The 26,610-nt window shown below is 38.3% G+C and overlaps 1 protein-coding gene across 2 annotated transcripts in view; it reads left to right on the forward strand.

The window, feature by feature from the left end:
* The first annotated feature begins 6,544 nt into the window (after positions 1-6,544).
* RPRD1A (regulation of nuclear pre-mRNA domain containing 1A) overlaps positions 6,545-26,610 on the forward strand; it is a 75,164-nt gene continuing 55,098 nt past the window's right edge. The window contains exon 1 of one of the 2 annotated variants that reach the window (XM_047697437.1): positions 6,545-6,865. In XM_047697437.1, coding sequence (XP_047553393.1) covers positions 6,715-6,865 — 151 coding nt within the window. In that variant the 5' untranslated portion in view covers positions 6,545-6,714. The remainder of the gene's footprint in view (positions 6,866-26,610) is intronic. The other variant, XM_047697436.1, reaches the window with a different exon arrangement.

The following is a 26,610-nucleotide window of genomic DNA, read 5'->3' on the forward strand; positions in this document are numbered from 1 at the left end:
CCAGCCAGAAACCCCTAAAGTTAGGTTTATTAAATTTGCTGCAGCAAGAAGGGACTCGCATCAGAGAAACTGTGGGCGTACCCTTAGGAAAGAACTGGGAAGGGCTTATTAGAAGGTTTGAGCTTGTGTTGGCTGATATTGCGGAGGTTTTAGGGAAAGCAGGGGTCTGTTGTGGGTTGGATGCTGCCAGGAAACAGGGGCAATTTGGTGAGCCGGTAGATCTGTGGTGATTTTATCTACAATGCCAAAGGATAAAGGTGGGGTTTCATTGATAAAGAATCTGTAATCATTTATGTTTGTTATAAGAGGTAGCTGTTAGGAATTTCTGTGGTTTCAAAGTAGCCTCCGCCCTGTTTTGTTCCACTAAAGTCACAGAATGGCCTTGTCTGATTATTGTGTCTATCCTGTGAGGGTAGTTGATGTTCGGTTAGGAACGCCAATGCCTAGCAATCCACTTGCGGGGTTATCTTTTTCCTTTCTCACTTCCCCATTTTAGCAGGGGGCAGATGAAGTCAGCCTGCTGGATGTATTACTCTCTGAAGTTCAAGTTCAAAATTCCATTGATCGGAAGGTTGTTTGAAGAACATCATCTCTTACTGAACTCAAGTCAGTACTTGACGTTCCTTTTGTTGGAAGCGGAGCTGTAGTATCATCTGATGAGACAATGGCTGTATGGCAGCATTTACACGTATGGGAAAATTGCAAGTACCTGATCTCCTAATTTATTTGTTTCCTGGAATATTTTAGTAATACTAAGGGCGCCTGGGTGGCTCAGTTGTTGGGCATCTGCCTTCGGCTCGGGTCATGATTCCAGGGTCCTGGGATCGAATATCGCATCGGGCTCCCTGCTCAGCAAGAAGCCTGCTTCTCCCTCTCCCGCTTCCCTTGCTTGTGTTCCCTCTCTCTCACTGTGTCTCTCTCTGCAAATAAATAAATAAATAAAATCTTTAAGGAAAAAAAAAAAAAGATTTCAGAGCAGTCTGTAGGGATGTAAGTATAGGGAAGCCTGAACAAGGCTGGGTTTAAGGGTACCAAACTCCCTGCAGAGTCAAACATCCACGTATAACTTTTTTTTTTTAACCATTTTTTTATGTATAACTTTTGACTCCCCCCAAAACTTAACTAGTGAGAGCTTACTATTGACTGAGCTTTACCAACAACATAAACAATTGATTTACACATATTTTATATGTTGTATGTATTATATACTGTATTCTTACAACAAAGTAAGCTAGAGAAAAGAAAATGTTATTAAGAAAATCATAAGGAAGGGTCACCTGGGTGGCACAGTCGGTTAAGTATCTGCCTTGGGCTCTGGTCGTGATCCCAGGGTCTTGGGATCAAGCCCCACGTTGGGCTCTCTGTTCAGTGGGGAGCTTTCTTCCTCTCTCTGCCTACAGCTCCCCCTGCTTGTGCTCTCTTTCTCTCTCTCTGTCAAATGAATAAATAAAATCTTTAAAAAAAAAAGAAAATCATAAGGAAAAAAATACATTTACAGTACTGTACTTTAAAAAATCCAAACATAAGTGGACCCATGCAGTTCAAATCCATGTTGCTAAAGGGTCGGCTGTACATTTTTTTTAAGATAGTACATATTCCACCTCAAGAGTCTCATACATCTGGAGCTGCTCTATTTTGATCATTGCCAATCCAAGTTTATGAACTTTTGAGAGGGGTTCTAAGACTTGAGTGGCTTACCATTACCTTTGCTGCTATTTCCTAAACTTACCATGTAAGATACCCCCCCCACACACACTTTTTGAGACAGGATTGTCCCTCCCAAGTATGACATGATAGGGATTATAGGCTTTTGAATATTTTGTGTGTTGTGGTGTAAGCTGTATAAAGAATTGTTTGTGGGGTACTTGGCTGGCTCAGCTGGTAGAGCATGTTTTTCATGATCTTGGAGTCGTTAGTTCAAGCCCCACACTGGGGAGTAGAGATTACTTAAATAAATAAATAAATAAATAAAGTTAGTAACTGAAGCTAATTAACCAGGAAATGAACTGTATTTTTACAAGGAAAGATACTAGTGGGAACTGGGTGGGCCTCAGAGGAAAGTGGATACAAACACAGCAGCTGGTTTTATTATATGTTTTAACTAAATCATAAAAAATCCCACTAGATATTAGACTCAATACGAATGACTAACTGAGATTAAAAAGAACCGGGGCGCCTGGGTGGTTCAGTCAGTTAAGTGTCCAACTCTTGATTTTGGCTCAGGTCATGATCTCAGGGTCATGAGATCTAGCCACACACCAGGCTCTGTGCTGGCCATGGAGCCTGCTTAAGATTCTCTCTCTTTCCTTCTGACCCTCCCCATGTTCGTGCGGGCGCATGCTCTCACACTCCTCACACATGCATACACACATCCTCAAAAAAAAAAAAAAAAGGATAAAAAGAACAATATTTGAAAAAAAATAAAAAATTTAAAAGATTAAAAACAGGGCCACCTGGCTGGCTCAGTTGGTAGAGTAGTCAACTCTTGATCTGGGGTTCATGACTTCAAGTCCCACATTGAGTGGATTGCATTGAATTTGAAGATTGCATTGGGTAATAATTGCCATATTAACAATGCAAGTCTTTCAATCCATGAACAAGTTATGTCTGTTCACTTATTTAGGTCTTCTTCAATTTCTTTCAATAATATTTTGCAGCTTTCAGTGTACACCTGAAAAATCTCCTTGGTTACATTTATTCCAAATTATTTTATTATTCTTTATGTTATTGTACTAATTTTACTAATTTCATTTTCAAATTGTTCATTGCTGGTATGTAGAACTACAACTGATCTTCGCGTATTCATCTGGTATCCTGTTATTTTGCTGAATTAATTTATTAGCTCTAGTGCTTTTGTGGATTCCTTAGGATTTTTTTTTTTTTTTAGTCTTTTTAAATGTATAAGATCATGTCTCCTGCAAATAGAGATCATTTTACCCCCTCCTTTCCAATTTGGATACCTTGTATTTCTTTTTATTACCTAATTGCTATGTCTAGTGCTTCCAGTATAATGTTGAATAGAAGTGACAGAAATGTATATATTTGTCTTGTTCCTGATCTTAGGAAGAAAGCTTTCAGTCTTAAATCATTGAATATAATGTTAGCTATGGGTTTTCCTGTACACTTTTTTTTTTAAGATTTTATTTATTTTACAGAGAGAGAGAGAGAGCATAAGCAGGGGGAGTGGCAGGCAGAGAGAGAGGGAGAAGCAGGCTTTCTTAACCAACTTAGCAGACACTTAACCAACTGAGCCACCCGGGCACCCTTCATACACTTATTATGTTCAGAAAGTTTCCTTTTATTCCTACTTTGATGAGGTGTTTCATTGTTTTGTTTGTTTTTTTCATGAAAGGATGCTGGATTTTTTTATCAGTTGAAATGATCATTTGTTTTTTCCTTTATTCTATTAATATGGCGTATAATGTTGATTGAATTTTATAGCTGAACCACACTTACACTCTTAAGATAAATCCCACTTGGTCATGATGAATAATACTCTTAATAGGATGCTGGATTGCGTTTGCTAGTATTTTGCTCAGGATTTTTACATCTATATTCATAAGCAATATTGGCTTATAGTCTCTTCTTGCAATAGACTTCTTTTTTTAAGTTGAAGGAGCACATCTCTTTGTTACTTAGTGGCTATTCCAGGAAAGCCAAAGATAGTTTATGGAAAAAATACATTATTCTGAATTTGAGGCCTGTGTTTGGAAAGACAAAATCAAGAAGTATAGCCAGAGGATATTATGAAAATAAGTTATAATTATCTAAGGGCAAGGGTGCCAGGGTGGCTCAGTATTAAGCATTTGCCTTCGGCTCAAGGCATGATCTCAGGGTCCTAGAATTGAGTCCTGTGTCGGGCTCCCTGCTCAGCAGGGAGTCTGCTTCTCCCTCTACCCCTCCCCCCTATTCATGCTCTGTCTGTCTGTCTCTCTCAAATAAAGAAATAAAATACTTAAAAAAATTATCTAAGGGCAAATGCAGTTACAACCAATATTTTGAAAACACAGCAATAAGTAACAATGTCAATAAATACAGATCTAACAGCTCTGTGTGGAAAGCTGTATTACACACACATATACAGAATACTGTATAAGTCCATAGCAGGAGCAGCCAAATCAGACTGAGGACTAAAACAAACAGAAGAGTTGGTGCTTTGGCTGAGTCACTGAGAGCAAAATCTAGCTGGGGAGAGAATATATAAACTATATAATTATAAATAATACAGATTACTAGTGTAAGTTTTAAATAAGGTATTCAAATCAGTAAATAATACAGAAAGGAACTTTTTGCATACATTGGACTCGTTGGGAAAGAAAAGAAGGTGGAATTTACGGTGGCCTTTAAATTTCAGGTAGAATTGAGATAAAGAATGGACTGTGAAGAATTAGAATCTTAGGTGAAAACATAATTTGAGAGATGATATGTAACAATTTTGGTGGCTGCAGGGTTCATGGGAGGGAATAGTGTTGAAGATATACTGAGGTCTCAGAAGACAGGGAAGTGAAACTCTGCCTAAGTTCAGGCTAAAAACTGGACTAAACAAATTGGAAAACCAAAAGTACATACAACTGGGAAAGAAGCATGAAGAGACAGGAATAGATATTAGAGTAAGAGGAAGAGAGAGGAGAGTTATCTCACCTCGTGAGATATCCTTTGAACCTTGTAATAACATTAAAAATGGGAATGATGAACTATAACGATAATCGAACAAAAAACATATTTGATGCCTACTTGGTGCAAAGTTCTTGAACAGTCCTTCTCAAGAGATAAGAATTCCTGGGGCCCTGGGTGGCTCAGTGGGTTACGCCTCTGCCTTCAGGTCAGGTCATGATCTCAGGTACTAGGCTGGAGCCCCAGATGGGTCTCTTTGCTCAGCAGGGAGCCTGCTTCCCCCCTCCCCAGCCCTGCCCTCTGCCTGCTTCTTTGCCTACTTGTGACCTCTCTCTCTGTCCAATAAATAAATAAAATCTTAAAAAAAAAAAAGAATTCCTGGGGGTTTTTATTTATCTTTCTTGAAGTTTATATTTATATTTGGAATGTGACAGTATCTTTGTGTTCCCTTTGTGAACTCATAGTACTATGTCAAAATGTATGGATTTATCACACATCATAAGTCATTTGTCACATGTCAAAATGCTGGGTTTAAAAAATATATTATTTATTTATTTGGGAGAGAGAGAAAGAAAGAACGAGCAGGGGGAGGGGCAGAGGGAGAAGTAGCCTCCCCAACAAGTAGGGAGCTCAAGGTGGGGCTTGATCCCAGGATTCTGGGATCATGACGTGAGCCAAAGACAAACGCTTAACCAAATGAACCACCCAGGCACCCCCAAATGCTCGATTATGAGATTTCTGAAAATAATTTTTTTAATTATGTAAGAAATACACGAACCCATTCTTGTAAAAAATGAAAACAATATAATCACAGCTCAAGGGCTCCAATTCTGATCCTGACTTAATACCACTATTAATGTAGTGTGTATTCTTCCAGACTTTTTGCCATGCATTTACATACTTATCAATTCATATACAATATATGCTTTTATTTTTTTAAAGCTTTATTTATTTAGAGAGAGAGCATGAGCAGGGGGAGGGGGAGAGGCAGAGGAAGAGGGAGAGAGAGAATCCCAAGCAGACTCTGCAGTAACCAGGGAGCCCAGTGTAGGGGTGGGGGGGGCTCCATCCCACAAAGCTGAGATCAGGATCTGAGCCGAAATTAAGAGACTGAGGGTCAACAGACTGAGCCACCCAGGTGCCCCACAATATACACTTTCATAAAACCAATGTTATACTATATTTTTCACTCTAAAACTTAAAAAAAAAAAACCCTCCAACCCACCATTGGATTTATTAATCTTTTATTTTTATTTTTTTTTTTAAAGATTCTATTTATCTATTTGACAGAGAGCGATCACAAGTAGGCAGAGAGGCAGGCAGAGAGGAAGGGAAGCAGGCTTCCCGCTGAGCAGCGAGCCCGACGCGGGACTCGATTCCAGGACGCCGAGATCATGACCCGAGCCGAAGGCAGCGGCTCAACCCACTGAGCCACCCAGGTGCCCCTGGATTTATTAATCTTTTAAACTGCTACATGTATTCTATACTATGCAGGTTCACCATTAATCTAGCCTATTACCTTCTGTGAACGTCCCACCTCTTTAGAGTTAGTGAGCCAGACCGAACAGCTAGCATACAGCTCATTGTGCAAACATGCAGCTGTTTTCCTAGCACTGATGGCAGTTAGCCAAATTGCAGGGTCACAGTGAAGGTTCAATTATGAAAATGTAATATATCATGCCAAATCGTCTTTCAAATTGGCTGTACCAATTTACACGCCTATGCAGAGATTTTTAATTCGTTTTCAGCAGATAATTTTACCATAGAAGTCCCGGTTGGGCTAGCTCCACCCCTTCCCTGGCCAGAACCCAGGCTGCACGCCCCCACGTGCCGCCCTAGCGCCAGTTTTGGCCCCGCCCTTTCGCTCGGAGGACCAGCCGCTTGGCCTCGCCTCTTCCGAGGGCGGGGCGTGGATGGGCCCTGACGTCACTGCCGGCCAGACGCCATCTTGCTGGTTTGCGGCCGGTCTTGGATGTGGCGGCAGCGGTGGTGAAAGCGTGGGGAAGGGTGGGGTGAGGGGGCGAGGCCGCGGCGCGGGCGGCTAAACTCTCCTCCCCTCAGCCCCACCGCGTGGGACGGCGTGAACGGGGTGTCGGAGGGATGTCAGCCTTCTCTGAGGCGGCGCTGGAGAAGAAGCTGTCGGAGTTGAGCAACTCGCAGCAGAGCGTGCAGACCTTGTCCCTGTGGCTCATCCACCATCGCAAGCACTCACGGCCCATCGTCACCGTGTGGGAGCGGGAGCTGCGTAAAGGTGAGTCGCCCCGCCGCCCGGCCTGTTCCCTGGTGCCGCCGGGCCCCCTTCCCTGCCAGCTCCATTCCCCCAGCGACCCCAGCTCCCTGCTGCCCGGCACCGCCCTACCCGGCGCCCCCTCCCCGGCGTCGGTGGTCCGCGGGCTCGGAGGAGCGGCGTGCGCCGCGCTTCCCGCAGAATCTGCGCCTTACTGTAGGTATTATTGCATAGGGAACGAAGGATTCAGAAGAAAACCAAAAGCCCTTCTGATTTAACACAGAGGCAACAGTCAGGGGCTCAGGGCTCTCTCCCTGATTAGGGCCAGAAATTCGGCAGTCAGGTATTTTCTTTCATTCTGTAGATACAATGGAAGACAGGGCTGGAAAAGGGAAATGGAAAGGAAAAAAGATTGGTGTGGGGTTGGGAGTTAATTCCATCATTTCTATAACACATCAACTCAGTCTTGTAAAATTAATAGCGGAATCAGAATTTTGGAATTGGGGAATCTGAAATTGCATCCATGCATGATGCAGTGGAAGAACCCCGAATTTGTAGATTTTAGAGGACTAGGTTTCGGCGAATTTATTAACTGCCTGGATTGCAGTTGCCTCACGTCAAAATGAAGGAGTTAGATTGAGTTATCTAAAGTCCTTTCTTGCTCTGTGACTATATACTTCTAGGGCAGTGTACTTGTTTTGCAAAACATTAGTGCTCCTGTAAATGAAGTTAACTTTTAAGAGTAGTATGTGCTCTCACTAAAATATTCAGAATTATTTCACTTCTGCAGAGCGACTGTATCTGTAAGAACTATGTATGTTAGTGTGACTAAAAATTAAAAAAAAAATTATTTGCTTAGTCTGGGTTTGCACCTTAATTCTTAATTCATTGGAGAAAGAGAACGGCACTCCTTGTTACTGTTCCAGACACCCCGATGTATCGATATGATGGTTATTAATTAGGGGCTTTAACAACTTATTATTCAAAATAGATGCTTGATTACTGACCCATATGAAAGCTCTATCATGTGTTAATATGAGAGCTAAAGTGTGGCGTTGGCTATAGGAAATGGAGAAATGTCCTTGTGTATTTGCTTGTGGTTAATCTCTTAGGAGAAATTGACTTAGAGCCCTGTGTTTCAGTTCATATATAAGTGCATGTGTATTGGCACTCAAGGAGGAATTCATCTTCTGTGAGGGGTCAGAAAGGTTTGAGAAACCTAGGTATAAAGGTCTGGAAAATAGCTGTGAACTTTGCAAAGGCAGTAATTGTCTTTGCTGCAGATTTTGGAAACACATAAAATCAATAAAGGATTGGTACCCAAACTGTCTTAAGAACTACTACAAATCAGCAGAAAAATAGTAATGCTGTTAAAGGCATTTCACATGAGGGGAAACCTGAAAGGCCAATAAGTGATACTTAATAATCAGGAAAAAATAAACCAATGAGGTACCACTTTATACCCTTCAGTTTGTAAAAGTATGACAATACCAAGAATCGGTGAGGATGAGGAGAAACAGGAACACTCTTACACTGCTGGTTGGAGTGTAAAAAGATCAATCTAGTGACCTCTAATTAAGTTGAAGGTACATAGTCTTTGACCTAGTAGTTCTTCTAGGAATGTATCCTGGAAACTGGTACCTGTGCTCAAGAAATTACATTTATTGCAGCTTCTTAGTAGCAAAATTAGAAACAGTTTAAACATCTCATTAGTTGGGAGTATGGACAAATACATTGTAATATTCATAGACTAATACTGACCAGCAGTTGTCATGAAACAATATGATTGAATTAAAAAATAACAAACAAGCAAAATGTTGAGCTAAGAAGGCAAGGTGCAGACCAATATGCTATTTGCTAAAGTTTGAAAACATGCAAAAACAAATTCTGTGTTTTGTACCTGTAGTTACAGTTAAAACATGCATAGTGGTGATTAAAATCATGTTGCAAGATAGTGGTTACCATTAGGGAGAGAGGAAGTGAAAGTGGATCTGTGTTATCGTATATTTCATTTATTTTTTCAAAAATTTGATACATATGGGAGAGTGATAAGGTGATATTTACTGGGTTTGGGGATATTTCCATAGATAAAAGCTTCATAGAAAAAATTTAAGGCCTATAAAAAGATGCATTAGGAGGAGAGTGGTGTTGGGTGATGACGGTGATGGTGGTAGTAGTGGCGATGATCATGCTGCTGCTGCTACTGACTGCCGTTTTGTTTCGTCTTGGATTATCTGCCAAAAGTTTCCTTTCTTTGATATGACTGTACTTTTGTATGGCGCAGTCTTTGTGTCCCCCCCACCTCCTCTGTAGTTCTGCTCCTCAACTTTAGGATCCTGCATTGCCTGTAGTGTAAAGAGAATGAGAATGAATAATTTACTGAACATCAGGCATTGTTTTAGCCATCGTACAGTGATATCGTGAACCCTCATATTATCTCTACAAAATAAGTGTTTATAAAATGAATTGAGGGATGCCTGGATGGCTCAGTGGGTTGGGCCTCTGCTTTCAGCTCAGGTCATGATCTCAGGGTCCTGGGTTCGAGTCCCACATCAGGCTCTCTGCTCGGCAGGGAGCCTGCTTCCCCTCTCTCTCTGCCTGTTTGTGATCTCTCTCTCTCTGTCAAACAGATAAATAAAGAAATAAAATCTTTTTAAAAAACCAAATTGATCAAACTTGAAATAAAGAAGTAAATGAATAAAATCAGGTGAACATTTTATGTTAAGTGTAGCATTCTTTAGTTTCTTGAAATGTTTAAAGACAAAAATGTGACACTAGTAGGAAAAATTACTGTTTCAAAGATAAGAAGGAATAGGTAACATGATAATGTCACACATGGTAATCATTCAGTTTTTGAAGATTTCCTTTCTTGTTCTACCTTCCTTATTTTTGCATCCTTCAAAGAAAAAATTTCTGGAGTGGGGACAAGAAAAAGAATTTCTCTTTAGAGGGATATCCCCTAAGGCCTTTATGAAGACTAAAGTAGCTATAATTTCCCTGAGAAATGCAGTAGAGTGTAATCAGAAACATGAGGATTTTGTTGTTTTTGTTTTTTGTTTTGTTTTTTAATTTTTATTTATTTATTTTTAAAATTTCTTTTCAGTGTTCCACAGTTGTTTATGCACCACACCCAGTGCTCCATGCAATACTGCCCTCCATAATACCTACCACCAGGCTCACCCAACCTTCCACCCTCCTCCCCTCCAAAACCCTGTTTGTTTCTCAGAGTCCATAGTCTCTCATGGTTTGTCTCCCTCAGGATTTTGTTGTTTTGTAACAGCTTTAAAAAAAATTTTTTTAAAGATTTTATTTATTTTAGAGAGAGAGAGAGAGAGAGATCAGGAGCTGGGGGGATGAGGGAGGAGCAGATTCCCGCTTAGCAGGGAGCCCTATGTGGGCCTCAATCCCAGGACCCTGGGAACGTGACCTTAGCCGGAGGCAGATGCTTAACTGACTGAGCCACTAGGTGACATATAATAGCTTTATTGAGATCTAATTAACATATTACATAATTCATTCATTTAAAGTATACAGTTCAGTGGCTTTTAGTGTATCATATAGTTGTGAGTCTTGTGAATTTTAGAATGTTTTCATCACCCAAAAAGAAATTGACTTTTAGGCATCATCCCTAACCCCTTCCACCTTCCCCAGCCCTGGGCAACAATTCATTTACTTTGTCTCTACAGATTTGCCTATTCTTAGCATTTTATTAAATGGAATCATACAGTATGACATCTTTTGTGACTGACTTCTTTTGGTTAGCATGTTTTCCAGGCTCATCCATGTTGTATTATAGCATCTATCAGTACTTCATTCATTTTTTTTTTTTAAGATTTATTTATTTTAGAGAGAGAGTGTGGGTGGGAGGGGCAGAGGGAGAGATAGAGACGATCTTAAGCAGACTATAAGCTGAGCATGGAGCCTGATATGGGGCTTGATCTTATGACCTTGAGATCACAACCTGAGCCAAGACCAGGAGTCTGACACATAACCGACTGGGTGGCACCCCAGTACTTCATTCCTTCTTATGGCCAAGTAATAATTCATTATATGAATTTTTTTATTAATCAGTTGATAGACATTTGGGTTGTTTCCATGTTTTGAATAATAGTGCTATGAACATTTGCATACACGTTTTTGTGTGGGTGTTTTTTCATATTTTTTGGAAATACACCCATGGGTAGAGTTGCTAGGTCATATAGGAATCTTGTGTTTAACCTTTTGAAGAACTGCCAGACTGTTTTCCACAGTGACTATCATACAGTCCTGTCAGCAGTGCATGAGGATCTAATTTTTCTACATCTCTGCCAACACTTGTATTATCTGTCTTTTTTATTATAGCCACCTTGCTCGGTGTAAAGTGGTGTATGAGTGTGATTTTCATTTGCATTTCCCTGTTGGCTAAGGATTTTGAGCACATTTTCATGTGCTTATTGGCCATTTGTATGTTGTCTTTGGGGAAATGTTTGTTGAGATCTTCCCCTCACCCCCTTTTTTTTAATGTAGGCTCCATACCCAGGCTGGAGCCCAGTGTAGAACTTGAACTCACCATCCTGAGATCAATACCTGAGCTGAGATCAAGAGTTGGACACTTAACTGACTGAGCCACCAAGGCGCCCTGATCCTTACCCATTTTCAAATTGGGTTATTTGTCTTTTTATTAATTGAGTTACAAGTGTTCTTTTTTTTTTTAAGATTTTATTTATTTATTTGACAGAGAGATTACAAGTAGGCAGAGAGGCAGGCAGAGAGAGAGAGGAGGAAGCAGGCTCCCTGCTGAGCAGAGAGCCCAATGCGGGGCTCAATCCCAGGACCTTGGGATCATGACCTGAGCCGAAGGCAGAGGCTTTAACCCATTGAGCCACCCAGGTGCCCAACAAGTGTTCTTTATGTATTCTGGATACTAGTCCCTTATCAGATGCAAGACTTGCAAACGTTTTCTCTCATTCAGCAGTTGTTTCTTCACTCTCTTACCTACTGTCTTTTGAATGCAGTTGTTTTCATCTCCAACTCAAGTTTGGGGCTGAATTATAAAACTATTAACATATCTCACTAATTATATGTTATTCATTGCTATGGAAATAATGACCATGAACATACCAGAATTTACAAAGCAACACTGATATTTGGGCTCTTTTCTACACACAAACACAATAGAATTGGCCTCAGTCAGTTGAGCGTTTGACTCTTGGTTTTGGCTGAGGTCATGATCTTGTGGTCATGGAATGGAACCCCACATCAGGTGCTGTGCTCATCGTTGAGTCTGTTTCAGCTTCTCTCTCCCTCTTATTCCTGCTCTCTCACTTTTCTTTCTCCAAAAATAAATTTTTTTTTAAAGATTTTATTTATTTGACAGAGAGGGAGAGAGAGCACACTCAAGCAGGGGAGCAGCAGAGGAAGAGGGAGAAGCAGACTCCCAGCAGAGCAGGGAGCCAGATGCAGGACTCCATCCCAGGACTCTGGGATCAGGATGTGAGTTAAAGGCAGATGCTTAAACAACTGAGCCTCCCAGGCGCCTTACCCTTAAATTGCTAGTAAAAATAAAGGTGTGCTTCTAGATTAAACAAATATAGTATGATAATCCATAATTTTACAGGAGTATTTTTGGATAAAATGAATTTTTCATTTGAAATGTATCAGTAAGTTAATTCTTTTGGTTTCCTTTATTCCTCAAATATTTATTACTTTAAAAAAAATTTTTTTTAAACATTTTATTTATTTATTTGAGAGAGAGAGAGACAGTGAGAGAGAGCATGAGCGAGGAGAAGGTCAGAGGGAGAAGCAGACTCCCCGTGGAGCTGGGAGCCCGATGCGGGACTCGATCCTGGGACTCCAGGATCATGACCTGAGCCGAAGGCAGTCGCTTAACCAACTGAGCCACCCAGGCGCCCCATTCCTCAAATATTTATTGAGAGAGCTCCTGCTCTGTTGCTAGACCAAGGATGATTCAGCAGATAAGACACACATAGCTGTCTTACATACCAGTCAGGGTAATGGACCCTACTAATAGTACCTGAATAGTGATACAAAGAAGAAATAAAATATAACTGGAAAAGTAGTCTGGTGGCAATCAGGGAAAGCTTCTTTGATTTGAGATATAAAATATGAATAGAATTTACCAGAAGTTTACAAAATATATGGACAATTTTTACTGTTTTAGTCGTTTATATGTGGTTTTATGTAGAACAAATGTTACTTGACGTTGTAAATATAGCAGTTCATGGTTCCTTTTTGGAACTAGGCAGGATAATGAAGTAAACATTTTAGATAAATTTTTAATGTTCTAGGTCTACAAAGAACTTTAAGTGATTCAAGATATTTTATTTTTTTAAAAGATTTTATTTATTCATTTGACGGAGAGAGAGAGACATCACAAGTAGGCAGAGAGGCAGGCAGAGGGGGGGCAGGCTCCCCACTGAGCAGAGAGCACAATGTGGGGCTCGATCCCAGGACCCTGAGATCATGACCTGAGCTGAAGGCAGAGATTCAACCCACTGAGCCACCCAGGTGCCCCTAAGATATTTTAAATCTTTTTGTTTGTAAAATGCATTAAGGGGATTATAATGATTAATAATATGGTCACCTTGCTGTGACCTAGGTTTTTTGGGCATTTTTGGTTCTGTAGCGTAACTCTTGACTGCTCTCAGGCACCTATTAGTCTTACTCTTCTTTTTATAGCTTTTCCTTAGTCCCTTCTCTAATAGTCCATACTCTGATAACTGAGAAATTAAGTAAAAACTTCACTATGCTTATGTTAATTGCCTGGACTTCCCAGGTGTATTAAAAAATATACAGCAGTATCTTACTAATAACATGCCCCCAAAAATAAAACTCGAAAGGGAAGAAAGGTTATAAAGAGAGGAGTAAGACTCCTTTTCATTATTCTTCTCTTCCTTACCTATGCATTTTCCCCACCTAGAATCAGTTTATTAACAATTCGTATATTCTTCCTGAATTTTCTTTGTATATATAGCAATTTATATGTTATAATTTCATTATCTTGCTTGGACAGATGGCAAAGTATTATATAGATTAACATATAGACTTCTCTGTGCTTTGCATTCTTCTAATATATATTTCAGATTGTTGCATAATTGTGTATATGGTGTTGCCTCATGTAAAAAAATTAGAGCGACAGGGTTGTCTGGGTGGCTCTGTTGGTTGTGTCCGACTCTCGATTTCATCTCAGGTCATAATCTCGGTCCTGGCATTGAGCCCTGCATCAGCTCCACACACAGCAGGGGTCTGTTTGAGGGTTCTCCCCTCTTCTCTCAAATAAACAAATAAACAAACAAATAAATAAATAAATAAAATCTTTTTAAAAGATTACTGCATGTATTCTGTTTTATGGGTGCACCAAAATTTATATAACCATTACTTTATTGATGAACATTTATGATGGATCTGTTTTTTAATATAAAAATTTGTAAATATTAATTTATGTTACTAAATATTCTAGTTTCTGTAGTGATTTCCACTGACTTAAGAGACCATGATTGAAGTGATAGGCATTATAGAAGTGATAGGCATTAGTGTATTACACCATTTTTTTTTTAAAGACTTTATTTATTTATTTGACAGAGATCACAAGCAGGCAGAGAAACAGGCAGAGAGAGAGGAGGAAGCAGGCTTTCCGGCAAGCAGAGCCCAATGCGGGGCTCGATCCCAGGACCCTGGGATCATGACCCAAGCCGAAGACAGAGGCTTTAACCCACTGAGCCACCCAGGCGCCCCAGAAATCCTTTTTTTTTTTTTTTTTAAGATTTTATTTATTTATTTATTTGACACAGAGTATTACACCTTTTTTTTTTAATTTTATTTTTATTTATTTATTTGACAGAGAGAGATCACAAGTAGGCAGAGAGGCAGGCAGAGAGAGAGGGAAGCAGGCTCCCTGTTGAGCAGAGAGCCTGATGCGGGGCTCGATCCCAGGACCCTGGGATCATGACCCGAGCTGAAGGCAGAGGATGAACCCACCGAGCCACCCAGGTGCCCCTACATCATTTTTTAAGTTCATTTTTATCCCCACATATTTTAAATGTTTCTTTTATTATAAAATTTTTATCGGTATTTGGTATATTTTTATTGTCATTCTGTTTCATTTGTGTCTCTATTCATGTACCACTATCACACTCTTTGGTATGTTTTCCTATCTGGTAGGACATCTCCCCACCCCAGTCCTTTCTGCCCAGCCCCCTGCAAGTCCCCCCCCCCCAGTTTTCTTGTGTATTCTTGTTTTGTTTTTCCAAATAAAGTCTAGAGTCAGCTTGTTATTTACAGGGTAAAAAACCACTTTGGTATTTTTGGAGTTACACGTCAGTTTATACATTAGCTTAAAGAAACTTCACATCTTTTTAATGGCAAATTATGTTTTTAGTGGCAAACCGTGCAGTCTTACTCTCATGTATTTATTTTAATTCTTTAAATAGGTTTTTCTCAAACTTGTTCAGATATCACTTCTTGATACTTTATAAAGGTTATAACTTCTTGATACTTTATAAAGACCATAGTGATATGCACACTTAATTTTAAAACAATTGTACTAAATGTATTTTAATTAATTCTAGTATAGGCTAATAGACGTGTCAAAGAATTAAGCAGCATTGTGCAAAAAACCTTAAAACGGAAAAACTACGTATTTTTATTAATTGAGAAAATGGCTTGCAGTGGTTGGTTTTTGTGATGGCACACTTTGGTCCATCTCAAGGAAAGTCATTCTGCTTCAAGAGCATGGCTTTAAAATCCTTACCTAGTCAACAAACTGCTTTTTTTTTGTTTGTTTGTTTCTTTTTTTTTAGTATTTGTACAAATTATGTGTATTGTATTCTCTTTTATAGAATTTTTAAAAAAGATTTTATTTATTTGACAGAGACAAAGACAGTGAGAGAGGGAACACAGGCAGGGGGAGTGGGAGACAGAGAAGCAGTCCTCCTGCCAAGCAGGGAGCCCAGTGTAGTGCTCAATCCCGGGACCCTGGGATCAAAACCTGAGCCAAAGCAGACGCTTAACAACTGAGCCACCCAGGCGCCCCTATAGATTATTTTTTTTTAAACAAATGAAAAGTTTTTGGGTGGTCAGGGACCATGTTTTGCTGATGAAAAAATGAAGTTTTCTTAGAGTATCATGAATTATTATCTTAACCAAACTTGTGATGGTTAATTTTATGTGTCAGCCTGACTGGTCCATCAGGCGGCTAGATATTTGGAGATTTAACATTTAAATCTGTAGACTGAGTAAAACAGATTGCCCTTCTTTATTGTGGGGCGGCCACAGTCAACTGAAAGCCTGAAAAGAACAAAAATGCTGACCCTCCTGTGAGTAAGAAGAAACTCTTCCTGTCTGACTGGGCTCTTTTCCTGCCTTTGGACTCAAAGTGAAACATGGACTCTTCTCGATCTTGAGCCAGTTTTCAGACTGGAACTATACCGTCAGCTGTCTCGCATCTCCAGCTTGCTGCCTGCAGGTCTTGGGATTGGTCTGTCTACATAATCTCATGAGCTACTGAATGTTATTATCTCTATATGTATATACATACACATTTTATTGCTTATTTTTCCTGGAGAACCCTGATAATATAGCAACTTTATCTAGATTTACTACAATTTAGTTAGTAAATCAGCTGTATTTGTTGTGGATTTAATCCAAGTTATTTGAGAATTTTAAAAATGCAATTGATGTGCTATAACTAACACATAAAAACTCTTAAATGATTAAAAATAATTTTGTTTTATGTATTTATAATTTGGTGCCTTAGTTACTATATCTATTTTCTCCATCAATATGTTGATGACTCAGTGATCCTTTTTTTTTAGTCCCAGTCTCAGTGTTTATTGAGTGGTGTTTCTTAATACTGCAGACTCAGTTTACACTAAGTAACCCTTTATGTCATCTTTCCCCACTTCTATCCCACTGTTACTGTTTTTGGCTTTCTTATTCCAGTGAAAGACTACTGTCCACCAGTTGCCTAAGCTCAAAACCTTAAGTTTGGCCTGGACCCTCTGCATATATGCCTCACTTTCAGCTGTTTTGTTGCTATATTAAATAATATCTCTACTGCCCACATCCTCCTCTTTTCCTAGCACCCTTACAGTATCCTCCATGTAATTTCCTTGTATCTAGCCTCTTCAACCAACCAGTTGTCCTACTTACTAATGTAACATAGAATTATCATATGACCGAGTAATTCTACTTTTAGATATATATTCATAAGCATAGAAATATTTAGGCATTCAAACATACACTTTACAAGAATGCTTATAGCAGTGCTATTCACAATACCCAAAAGGTGGAAACATCCTTAATGTTCATCAGTGGATGATAAATATATATGGTGCAGTGGAATTCTTGCAGCAGAATATTACTCAGCCATATCATGAGAAGGAATGAAGTGCTAATTCTGCTGCAGTGTGGATGCACCTCAGAAACCTGTGAAGTTGAAAGAAGCCAGACACAAAAGGTAACATATTTTTTGATTCCATTTGTATGAAATACCCAGAGTAAGTAAATCTACAGAGATGGAAAGTGGTTGCCAGGAACTGGGAGGAGGGGGTAGGAATGGAGAATGGATGGCTGTTTAATGAGTCTGAGGTCATCTTTGGGGGGAATGACAAAAATGTTTTGGAACTAAATGCAGGTCATGGTTGTGCAACCTTATGAATGCATTTACTGCCGCTGAATTATACACTTTAATGTGGTTAATTTTATATTATGTGAATTTCTCCTCAGAAAAAGTGATGCAAAGGGCACCTGGGTGGCTCAGTTGGTTTAGCGACTGCCTTCGGCTCAGGTCATTATCCTTGAGTCCCGGGACTGAGTCCCACATCGGGCTCCCAGTTCCATGGGGAATCTGCTTCTCCCTCTGACCCTTCTCCTCGTTCATGCTCTTTCTCACTGTTTCTCTCTCAAATAAATAAATAAAATGTTTTTTTAAAAAAGTGATGTAAACACCTTGCACATTTATGTGCTTTTATATACTGTTTTTTTTTTGTTGTTGTTGTTGTTGTTACTGTTTTTTGAGACAGAGACTGCAAGCAGGAGGGAGGGGCAGAGGGAGAGGGAGTGAGAGAATCTTAAGCAGGCTTCACACCCAATCTCATGACTCCTTTCTGCAGCTTCCTTTAGTCTCCAGGAAGGAAGAGTTAATTGTCCATTTATAGTCCCTAGTCCTACTTTTTGGGATGAGGTTTTTTTAGGGGGAAAAAAATTCCAGTTAACATTCTAGAGTTGTAACAGTGTAGTTTGGATTGGTACCAGCTTTTCTTCAATAGCATACAAAAACTGTTCCTATACAGCTGTCTCCCCCTTTATGTTATTATTGTTGCAAGTTATATCTTTATAAGTTGTATGCCCATCAACAGACTTATAATAATTGTTTTATGCATTTGTCTTTTAAATCATATAGGAAGCAAAGAGTTACAGACCAAGACATATGTTAATACTGGTTTCTATATTTACTTATGTAGTTACCTCTATTGATGATCTTTCTATGGCTTTTAGTTATTATCTTATTTCCCTTTAGGATTTCTTGTAGGACAGGTCTACTAGTGACAAACTCCCTCAGGTTTTGTTTAGCTTGAAATGTCTTAATTTCTTCTTTAGTATTGAAGGATAGTTTTGCCAGATTTCTTTCAGCAATTTTTTATAAAAATATGGCCTCTCACTTACTTTTGGCCTCTATAGTTTCTGCTCAGAAGTTGGCTGTCAGTCTTATTGAGCTTTCTTTGTACATGACAGTGAGTCATTCCTTGCTGCTTTCAAAATTCTTTGTCTTCTGAAAGTCTTTTCACAACGTGTCTCAGTGTGGGTCTCTTTGAATTTATGCTACTTAGAGTTCATTGAGATGCTTGGATTTGTAGATTCATGTCTTTCCTAGATTTGGGAGCATTTTTGGCCATTGTTTCTTCAGATATTCTTTATGCACCCTCCTCTTGTATTGGTGGTGTGCCACAGAACCCTTAGGTTCTGTTCACTTTTCTTTATTCTTTTTCTTTCTGCTCCCCAGACTCCCTTTCAGTGGTCTTATCTTTAAATTTGCCAAGTCTTCCAACTCTGACATATTCTGTGGTGTAACCTCCCAAGTAGTTTCTATTGCTATTGTTATAGCACTTGTCATCCAGTATTTTAATGGTTCCGTGTTGAGTTTCTTTTTACTGAAGGACTGAGCCTATTCCTTTGTTGCCTCAGAATCTAGCACAAGGTAGATACTTAGTAAATATGTGTTGAATGAGTTATTGAATGAATGCTGGAAAGTATGTAGTATCTGAGACTTCTAGAGCTGGAAGGAATATTGCAGAATGGTTTGCTTTTGTTTAATTAATTTATTTAAAAATATTTATTTATTTATTTGACAGAGAGAGAGAGCATAGCAGGGGGAGCAGCAGGTAGAGGGAAAGGGAGAAGCAGGCTCACTGAGTAGGGAGTCCAATGTGGGGCTTGATCCCAGGACCTTAGGGTCATGACCTGAGCCAAAAGCAGACACTTAACAACTGAGCCATTCAGGCACCACTTTTTTCCTTTAAAGACAGTGCCTGATTTAGGAACTTCTGACATCTTAAGGCACATAATGAATTTCAGTTATGAACATTTCCTTTATTGAGAAAGACTTGGAAAATTTCTAGCTTTTTTGGTCTGTAATATTGTTCTGTTCTTCCTATATTTATCAGTTCTTAGAGTAGTGTTCTTAAAGTTTGGCTGGTGGATCACCAAGATTCTTTTAGGGGGTGTATGAGTCCACTAGGTAAAAATTATTTTCGTAATACTTCTAAGACATTTTTCCCCTTTTAATGGTTAACATGTGCTATGATACTGTAAAAGCTGATGTGGGTGAGAACTGGTAGTACCTAAATATTAATCAAGGCAGAGGGAACACTCTGTACTAAAACTCAGTATGTTTTTCATACCACATTCACAACTAAAAATATATCACATTCCTGACTGCTAATCAAAGCAGTTCACATTACTAATTTTGTTATATCTTGACCCTTGAGTATATATCTGTGTGTGTTTGTGTACACAGTGCACCTTTCTTTATTGTGGTAAAGTATATGTAATACAGATTTACCATTTTAATCATTTTTTAAATGAGCAATTCAGTGGCATTACATACTTTCACATTGTTTTGCAATTGGGATCTCCATCCATCTCCAGACCTCTTCTCATTTTCCCAAACTGAAACTCCATACCCGTTAAAAAATAAGTCCCCATTCTCTCCTTTCCTAGCCCTTGGCAACCACCCTTCTACACTCTATGAATTTGACTACTGTAGTTACTTAATATTTAAGTGAAATCATATAATTTATTTTATGTGTATAACTGGCTTATTTAACTTCGTATGTCTTCAAGGTTCATTCATGTAGCATACGCCGGAATTTCTTATCTTTTTAAGGCTGAATAATATTCCGTTTTATGTATATACCACATTTTGTTTATTCATCTGTTGATGACACATCTGTTGCTTTTGCTTTGTGGCTGTCTGATATAATGCTGTTATGAACATGGGTATGCAAATATATGTTGGAATGGCTTTTTTGTTTCTTTTTAGTATGTGTCCAGAAGTGGAATTGCTGGGTCATGGAATAATTCTATGTTTAATTGTTTGAGGAACCACTATACTGTTTTCCGCAGCAACTGTACCATTTTATATTCCCACTTGTAGTGGTTCCAATTTCTTTCTTTCTCCGCCCCCCCCCCCCCTTTTTTAAGATTTTATTTATTTATTTGTCAGAGCACAAGCAGGAGGAGCCACAGGCAGGGGGAGAGGCAGACTTCTGCTGAGTAAACCCGATGCGGGACTTGATTCCAGGACCCTTGTATCATGACTTAAGCTGAAGGCAGATGCTTAACAACTAAGCCACCCAGGAGTCCTGCATGGTTCCAATTTCTGCACATCCTTGCCAAAGTTTATTATTTTGTGTGTTGTTTTGTTTGGTTTTGTTTTTGAAAATAATCCTAATGAATGTGGAGTGGTATCTGCTTGGGGTTTTGTTTTTAATTTTTATTTTTTTTTAAGATTTGATTTATTTGTTAGAGAGAGTGAGCACACACACAAGTAGGGGAAGTAACAGTCAGAGGAAAAGGGAGAAGCACACTCCCCACTGAGCGGGTTCCTGATGCGTGGCTTGATTTCAGGACCCTGTGATCATGACCTGAGTTGAAGGCAGACACTTAATGACTGAGCTACCCAGGCGCTTCTGCTTGGGGTTTTAATTTGTATTTCCATAATGACTAATGATTCTGTATGTAAGCATTTATTTCTGGGCTATTTTGTTCCTTTATCTGTTTGCCTGTATTTATGCCTGTACAATACTATTCCAATTTGTGTAGCTTTCTAGTAAGTTTTGCAGTCAGGATGTACAAGTCTTCCAACATAATTTCTTTTCTAAGATTCTTTTGGCCATTTTATATCACTTGAAAATCTATACAAGTTTTAGGTTGGGTTTTTTATTTCTGCAGAAATGCCATGGGGAGTTTAATAGGGTTTTCATTTAATCTGTAGGTCACTTTGAGGGGTATTATCTTATCAATAGTGAGTCTTCCTACTGGTGGACATGGGATCTATTTGAATTTATTTATGTCTTCTTTCATTTCCTTCAGCAGTGTTTTACAGTTTTCTGTGTACAAGTCTTACACCTCCTTTGTTAAATTTATTTCTAATGATTTTATTGTTTTTATCTGATTATAAATGGAATTTTCTTTAGTTTCCTTTTTGGGTTGTTTATTATAATTTATAGAAACTGAATTTTGAGTCCTGAGTTTGTATGCTGCAACTTTGCTAAATAGGTTTGTTATTTGTGGACTCTTTTTTGTGGAATCTATTTTGTAAAATCTTTAGGGTTTTCTATAAGTAAAATCATGTCATCTGTGAATAGAATTTTTGAAAAGTTCATGTGTCATCTTGAGCCTAACAATATCCCAATGTTTTTAAACACTTTTCCAGTGAAATCAATAATGATATTTACACATGGGACTTTTGATACTGCTTAATGAAATGTTTCAGTAGTTGGAATGTCTGTGTAACTGTGAACCAGTATTTTTTTGAAGACTAATACATGATGTTATAAAATTATGTATGAGTAAAAGATTCAAAGAGCATGGTAGACAAGGATTTTAACATAACAGTTTTTAAAGTTGATTGATATATTTTAGGATTCCATATTACAATTTAGTATCTAAAAAATAGAATTTGTTGAGTTGTAGTTTCAAAAAAGGATGCCCACAATTATCTATAATAGCTATTAAAATACTTGTACTCGCTATATCTGGGTAAAGCCTGCCTTTTTCTCATTATTTTCACTGAAACAACATTACTATGGTTTATTTAATAGAAAGCAGATATGAGAATCCAGCTATATTCTCTTAAGCTCAAGATTTGCAAAAATGTAAAACAGGACCCTTTAAGTTTTGGAAATACATTTTTTTAAAAAAGATTTTATTTATTTATTTGACAGACAGAGATCACAAGTAGGCAAAGAGGCAGGCAGAGAGAGAGAGGAGGAAGCTGGCTCCCTGCGGAACAGAGAGCCCGATGTGGGGCTTGATCCCAGGACCCTGGGATCATGACCTGAGCCAAAGGCAGAGGCTTTAACCTACTGAGCCTCCCAGGCGCCCTGGAAATACATTTTTTAAATATTATGTTAACATCTAATTTTTTATTACTACTATGAAATGAACTAATATTTTAAGGTTCTTCTGTTTTAATTTTTAATAACATAAGTAAGTTTTGATAAATATGAGCAATGTGAGTAAAATCTCTTGGTGTTCTCAATAATTGGTAAAGAGTATAAAGGGGTCCTGAGAGCAGAAAGTTTGAAAACTGCTCTCAGATTAATAGAGACCATGAATGTTTTATGTTAGTTTTGTTTTATTTAATCTTAATCTTGCCTAAATTAATACAGTAGTAGTTTTAATTTTTAAAGCTTTAGCTTTCAGATCCTCTTGGGGTGAAATCAAAGACATTGCTATTAATGTCTGCAAATAGTATGCAAATACTATGTGAAGTTTCTTCCAATTACCTTTTATGGGCATTGCTTGTGTAGTGATTTTTTTAGCCCTGAAACTAGAGATATTAATGTGAAATTTTTAAAAATACTGTATATTTTTAGATAATTGTAGATTCACATTCACTTGTAAATACTGCATCCTGTTTGGTCTTTGCCAGCTTTGCCCAGTGGTAACACATGCAGAACTCGTTTTTGTAATTTCCAAAAAAGTAGATTTTGAATAAAAAGCACAGCAGAATTGTGATACTGACATTATTATAGTCAAGATAAAGAATATTTCCAACACTGCAAAGAATTTTGTTGCCCTTTCATAGCTATATTCACTTCACTCCCAGCACATCCCCTACTTAACCTCAGTTTATTCAATTTTTTCATTTTGAATTATGTTTAAAAAAAAAAAAAGATTGTTTTACAGAGAGAGAGAGAGAGAAAGTGTGTATGCACGTGAGCCGGGGGTGGGAGGTCAGATGGAGAGGGAGAGAAATGGACTCCCTGACAAATGCGGAGCCTAGTGCTGGGCCCTGTTCCACACCCCAAGATCGCTACCTGAACCCAAATCAAGAGTCTGGCACTTAACTGACTGAACTCCCAGGTGCCCCTGAATTATGCTTTTGATGTCACTTAAGAACCTTGTTTAGCCCTGGATTTTGTTCTTTTTCCCCCACTATGTTTTGTTCTAAAATGTTCACATAATTTTGCCTAAGTCCATGATCTGCTTTGAGTCAATTTTTGTATAAGGTGTGAAATTTAGGTCAAGGTTCGATTTTTGCATGTAGATGTTTAGAATCTCCAGCGGTTTCCTCAAAGGCTGTCGTTCTTTCATTAAATTGCTTTTGCACCTTTGTTTAAACTGACTTGGACTTATTTGTGTGACTCTATTTCTGGGTTCTCTAGTCAATAGATCCACCAGTGAATACCATACATAGTCTTTTTCTTTTTTTTTTTTAAAGGTTATTTATTTGGCAGAGAGAGAGAATTGAGAGCACAAGCAGGGGGAGCAGCAGAGGGAAAGGGAGAAGCACCCTCCCTGCTAAGCAGGGAGCCTGATTCGGGGCTTGATCCGGGCTTGATCACAGGACCCTGAGGTCATGACCTGAGCCGAAGTTAACTGACTGAGCCACCCAGGCACCCCAACATATGTAGTCTTGGTTACTGCAACTATATGTTGAAATTGAGTAAACTGGTTCCTCATGTATTTTTCAAAATTGGTTTAGCTGTGCTAGTTCCTTTGCTCTTCTATACAGACTTTAGAATAATCTCATCTGTATTAATAAAAGCTATTTTGATGAGGTTTTGATAAGGCTTCTTTAATGCTGTATACTGGTTTAGGGAAAGTTGACATCTTTATTACTTTGAGTCTTCCAGCCCATAAATATGGCACATCTTTCCATTTCCTTAGATCTTTATTGATGTTCACAATCAACATTATGTAGCCCTGTATGTGTTTTATTGTTTTCGCACTTAAGTATTTCAGCTATTTTGAGCAGTTTAAAATGGTATTGTATTTTTAATTTCATTGTCCACATGCTCATTGCTTATATGTTAAAATACAAGTGATTTTTAAGCATTTATCTTGTTTTCTCTGACCTTGTTGAACATACTTAGTTATAGGAGTTTTTTGGTAGGTTTCCTTGGGATTTTTCTGTGAAGACAGTTACGTCATTTGCAAATAGGTACACTTTTATTTCTTCATCTTTGACCTCTGTGGTGTTCTTTTTCTTACCTTATTGAACTTGCTGGCATTTCAAGCACTGTTGAGTAAGAATGAGAGTGGATATCCTTGTCTTTTTCCTTACTGGGAAAGAAGTCAGTCTTCCACCATTAGAATGTTAGCTGTAGTTTTATTTTTAGATTTTGTATCAAGTTGAGGAAGTTTCTCTCTATTCCTGGTTTTTGAGAGATTTTAAAATAAAATGTTGATGAATTAAGCCTTTTTTGCATCAATTGATCATGTGATTTTCTAAATTTAGTCTTAATATGCTGTATTATTGATCAGTTTTCAAATCTTGAGCCAGGTGTACATCCCTACCAAAAATCCCAGTTGTCTGTGATTATGAATTCTTTTTACATACTGCTGAATTCTTTTTTTTTTTTTTAAGATTTTATTTATTTATTTGAGAGAGGGACGCAGCAAAAGAGGGAACACAAGCAGGGGGAGTGGAAGAGGGAGAGGCAGGCTTTCCATGGAGCAGGGAGCCCGATGCAGGGCTTGATCCCAGGACCCTGGGATCATGACCTGAGCCGAAGGCAGATGCTTAATGGCTGAGCCACCCAGGTGCCCCTACATATTGATGAATTCTATTTGCTAAGTTTTGTTAAGGATATTTACATCTGAATTCATAAGGACTTCTGGTCCACTTTGTGTGTTTTTGTCTTGTTTTAAAATCAGAGTAGCACTGACGTCATAAGATGAATTTCCCCTACTTCCTGGAAGAGGTTGTATAGAATTTTTAAAATTCTTTAAATATTTGGTAGAATTATTTAGCAGAAACCATCTGGATCTAGAGTTTCCTTTTTTGGTAACTTAAAAATTACACATTCAATTTGTGTCATAGGACTATTTAGATTTTCTGTATCATACATTGAGTGAGTTGCTGTAGTTCCTATTTTTTTTGAGGAAGTGTAGTCCATTTCACCTAAGTTGTCAAATTTATATGTCCGGGGTTGTTCATTGTATGGCATTAGTATCCATATTGACTATAATGATATTTCTGATACTGAAAATTTGTGTTTTCCCTTTTTTCCCTTGTCATTTTTGGTAGAAGTTTGTCAATTCTATCCATATTTTCAAAGAAACAGCTCTTTGATGCTCAACTTTACTAATCATTAGGAAAATGCAAATAAAAACCACAATGAGGTATCACCTTACACCTGCTAGAATGGCCATTATCAAAAAGATAAGAGATAAATGCTAGAGAGGATGTGGAAGAAAGGGAACCCTTGTGCACTGTTGATGGGATTATAAACTGATACAATTACTATGGAAAACAGTATAGAGGATCCTCAAAAAATTAAAAATAGAGCTCCCATATGATGCAGCAGTTCCACTTCTGGGATATATCCAAAGGAAATGAAAATACTAACTTGAGAAGGTATCTGCACCCCCATGTTAATATCCATATTATTTACAGTTTCTAGGACATGGAAACTACCTAAGTGTTCATCCTCACATGAATGGATAAAGAAATTATTGTATATATACACAATGGAATATTATTCAGCCATAAAAATGAGGAAATGTTGCCATTTGTGACCTGGGTGGACCTGGAGGGTATTATGCTAAGTGAAATAAGTGAAATAAGTCAGACAGAGAAAGACAAATACTGTATGATCTTATTTATATGTCACATCTTAAAAAAACAAAAATAAAAACAAAAACCCTAGAAACAGAAACTCATTGAAACATCAAACGTGGTTACCAGAGGTGGAAGGGGGATTGGAAGAAGGGGTCAAAAGGTACAAACTTCCAGTTATAAGGTAGGTAAATGCTAGGGCTGCAGTGTGCAACATGGTGACTAGTTTATCTTGCTGTATTATATAAATGAAAGTTTTTAAGAGTAAATCCTAAGAGTTCTCATGAGAAGGAAAAAAAACTTTTTTGGATCTATATGAGATGATGGATGTTAAACTTACTGCATTGTTTCTTTCTTTCTTTCTTTTTTTTTTTTTTTGAGAGTTTATTTATTTATTTGACACACAGAGATCACAAGTAGGCAGAGAGGGAGAGGGGGAAGCAGGCTCCCGGCTGAGCACAGAGCCCGATGTGGGGCT

The sequence above is a fragment of the Lutra lutra genome, chromosome 12 (genome assembly GCF_902655055.1).
Source record: "Lutra lutra chromosome 12, mLutLut1.2, whole genome shotgun sequence".
NCBI lineage: Eukaryota > Metazoa > Chordata > Mammalia > Carnivora > Mustelidae > Lutra > Lutra lutra.